The sequence below is a fragment of the Leishmania major genome, chromosome 18, assembly GCF_000002725.2.
Source record: "Leishmania major strain Friedlin complete genome, chromosome 18".
NCBI lineage: Eukaryota > Euglenozoa > Kinetoplastea > Trypanosomatida > Trypanosomatidae > Leishmania > Leishmania major.
The window spans coordinates 616,235-618,909 of NC_007259.2; the positions used below are offsets into that span (position 1 = coordinate 616,235).

The following is a 2,675-nucleotide window of genomic DNA, read 5'->3' on the forward strand; positions in this document are numbered from 1 at the left end:
GGCGGGTGCTTGTGTGGATGTTGTAGAGACTTGCTTCCGCGCTTGTGCCGGTGTTGCTGCGTTTGGTTGCTCGTGTGTGTGCACCTGCGCATTGCGCCTCCTTGTCGCTCTTCATCTCGCCCGGTATTCGGTTCGTCGGCTGCGGACTGTTGCTGAGAGCAAGAATAAAAGAGCGAGCGTGCAAGATAGAAGAGAGGGGTTGAGGGCGAGAGGGACGGTGCTGCGCTCGATGCCGTCTTTACCTGCGATGTGCGATGGCGATGCATGTGGGCACACGTCGCATGGATGACGGTGAAAAGCAGCATGGGCAGATGTCTCTTCTGTATTCGCACGCAGAGGCATGCGCAGGCATCGACTGACACCCAAACACACAGGACGTGGAGAGGAACGGGAAAGCTAAGAGCGAAGATGTGAGTGGGGGGGGGAGTAGAGGCGGAGGTGCGCGGCGTGAAGGGTGCCTTAACGCTAATTTTTCAACGAAACAAAGGAAAGGGACACCACCACCGACACATACACACCGACGCACACACCGATACACACACACACACACACGCGCGAGAAACGTTCACGAAACAAAAAAGGCTCAGCAGATTCGAGTACGTGTCAAGCGTCCTTCCTCCTCTCCTAGCCTCTATCATGGCAGCAGCGGCGGCAGGTACATTTTCTCATGCGTGCCTCCATCCTGTCCTCTTTTTCCCACCTCTTTCATGCACAGTGGAAGCGGTGGTTGGGTGGCGCGGCTGACTGCATCAGCCACAGGAGAAGACGCTCTTTCTTGCTTACCATCTTGTCTTTTCCGTGTTTGACGGAGATAGAGAGCAATGGAGAAGGGGGGGGGGAGTGGCAAGACTGCAAGCACCACGCACCTTAAGCTGAGCTCCGCTGCGAGATTGCCGCACCTGCGCCGTCCTCCTCTTTAGCCATCTCTTCGTCTTAGTCACTGATTCTTTATCTCCCTCTCCCCATCACACCCGCCCTTCTCTCTCTTTCTGTTCCGCGCACCCGCCGTGATGGTGCCGGCGGCATCGGTTTGCATCGAAGTCCGCGGGCGCACGCGCGCGTGATTTTCTTGGCGCCGCAACGGATTTCCTTCCTTCTGCCCCCCTCCCCTCCCCTCCCTCCAGCATATGCGAACCCACATTCACGCGTTCGCATGCATGTAGCACAGATGCACCGACTGTGCATCACAGCGTTTTTCTCAGGGAGCGGTGTTGCCACGGCAGCGACGGGGGCGGCATGGCCTTCTTGCGGCACCGTCGTGTTTCCGTCGTTTCCATCGTGCCGTTGCTTCTGCTCCTCCGCTGCGGTCTCTGGGGTGGAGTGCCGTCTCTTGCCGAGCTCTCACTGCCCTCCGTCTTACTCCCGATCGACCCCCGCTGCGCTTCTCGTGAGTCGTCGGTATCAGCGCAGTACGTCGGCAAGGCCACACACCAGCACGTGGCAGGATAAGACGCGCAGATTCGAAGAGTATCGAAAAGATCAGCAGGACGAGGCGGTACGTGCGGCTCAGAGACGGGCCACGTATGCAGCAGGAGCTGGCGCCTCAGCCGATACGTCTGCGTCTTCTACCACATTGTTTGCGAAGTCGTCGTCCGCGACGGGGCCACTCACAAAGCCACCTGGTGGCTTCTGGAGCTTCATCAAAGGCGGCCGTGAGGGCCGCAAGAAGCAGCCGATGAACCCTCTCATGAGCTTCGACAAGTGGAATGAGAAATCGAAATACGACCCCGAGGCTCGCGCGGCAGAGCGGCTACTGGCGGCGATCAATGGGTTGAACAAGCGCAACTCGCGCCGCCGCGAGCCGATGACGGTGCAGCTTTCTGATGAGCAGAGGCAGGAAATCGTGAACCGGTACGTCTCGACACGGTGGTACGCGCGGCTATACGCGCCCTTCCGGGGCATGACAGAGCGGCGTGTGAGGTGGGGCATTCGTATTTGCAATGTGGTGCTGCTGGTCCTCGTCTCTTGCCTCATTGTGGTCATCGTGGTCGGCTACTTCAAAGAAATGGACGCCGTCGCGCATCTCTCGCCAGAGGACCAGCGCGACTACACCTACATGGTGCGCGGCATGCGATACAGCGACATCTACAAGCTCGGCGCGGAGGTGTTGAAGAAGGAAGACCCTCTCGAAGCGTTGCCGCCAGCGGTGCGGCTGCACATGGTGATCGAGGCGTGCCGGCAAAAGAAGTGGCACGAGCTCGACTGGAACGTGGAGCTGCGCAGGATGCACCCCGCGTCTCCGCTGGAGGAGTGGGACTATCTTCATCTCTTGTACTGGGCAATACTGCAGATCGGTTCCCTGACCGGCGGTGGTGGTGTCATGTTTACCGATCGTGTGCTCGATGTGCGCGAGGTGCGGCACGGCAACGCGGAGTCGGCCGAGGAGCGGGAGCGATTTGTCGAGATGGGGCCCACGTCGCTGCCTGCCAGGACGCAACGGACCTTTTTCTGATGTGCATGTGCCTCTTGCGACGATCACCGTTGTTGTTGTGACGCGTGGATCGCACAGAGATCGAACAGCAAAACAGCAACGATAGAAGTGCTGCGTGTAACACGTCTCCCCGACGCGCCGCACGCCTCTGAGAGGGGGGGGGGCAGACGACAGCCGCGCCGCGCTCAATGTTCACAAGAGAGTTGGGTGATGGCGTCTTTGCCCCCCCCCCCCCCCACACACA

General features: G+C 59.6%; 1 protein-coding gene across 1 annotated transcript; it reads left to right on the plus strand.

Annotated features, from left to right (window-relative positions):
• Positions 1-1,675: 1,675 nt before the first annotated feature.
• LMJF_18_1390 (conserved hypothetical protein) lies at positions 1,676-2,452 on the plus strand (the record flags this gene model as incomplete). The annotated part of the gene is made up of 1 exon (XM_001682496.1): positions 1,676-2,452. The coding sequence occupies one exon, from the start codon at positions 1,676-1,678 to the stop codon at positions 2,450-2,452; it is 777 nt and encodes a 258-aa protein (XP_001682548.1).
• Between the last annotated feature and the right edge of the window lie 223 nt (positions 2,453-2,675).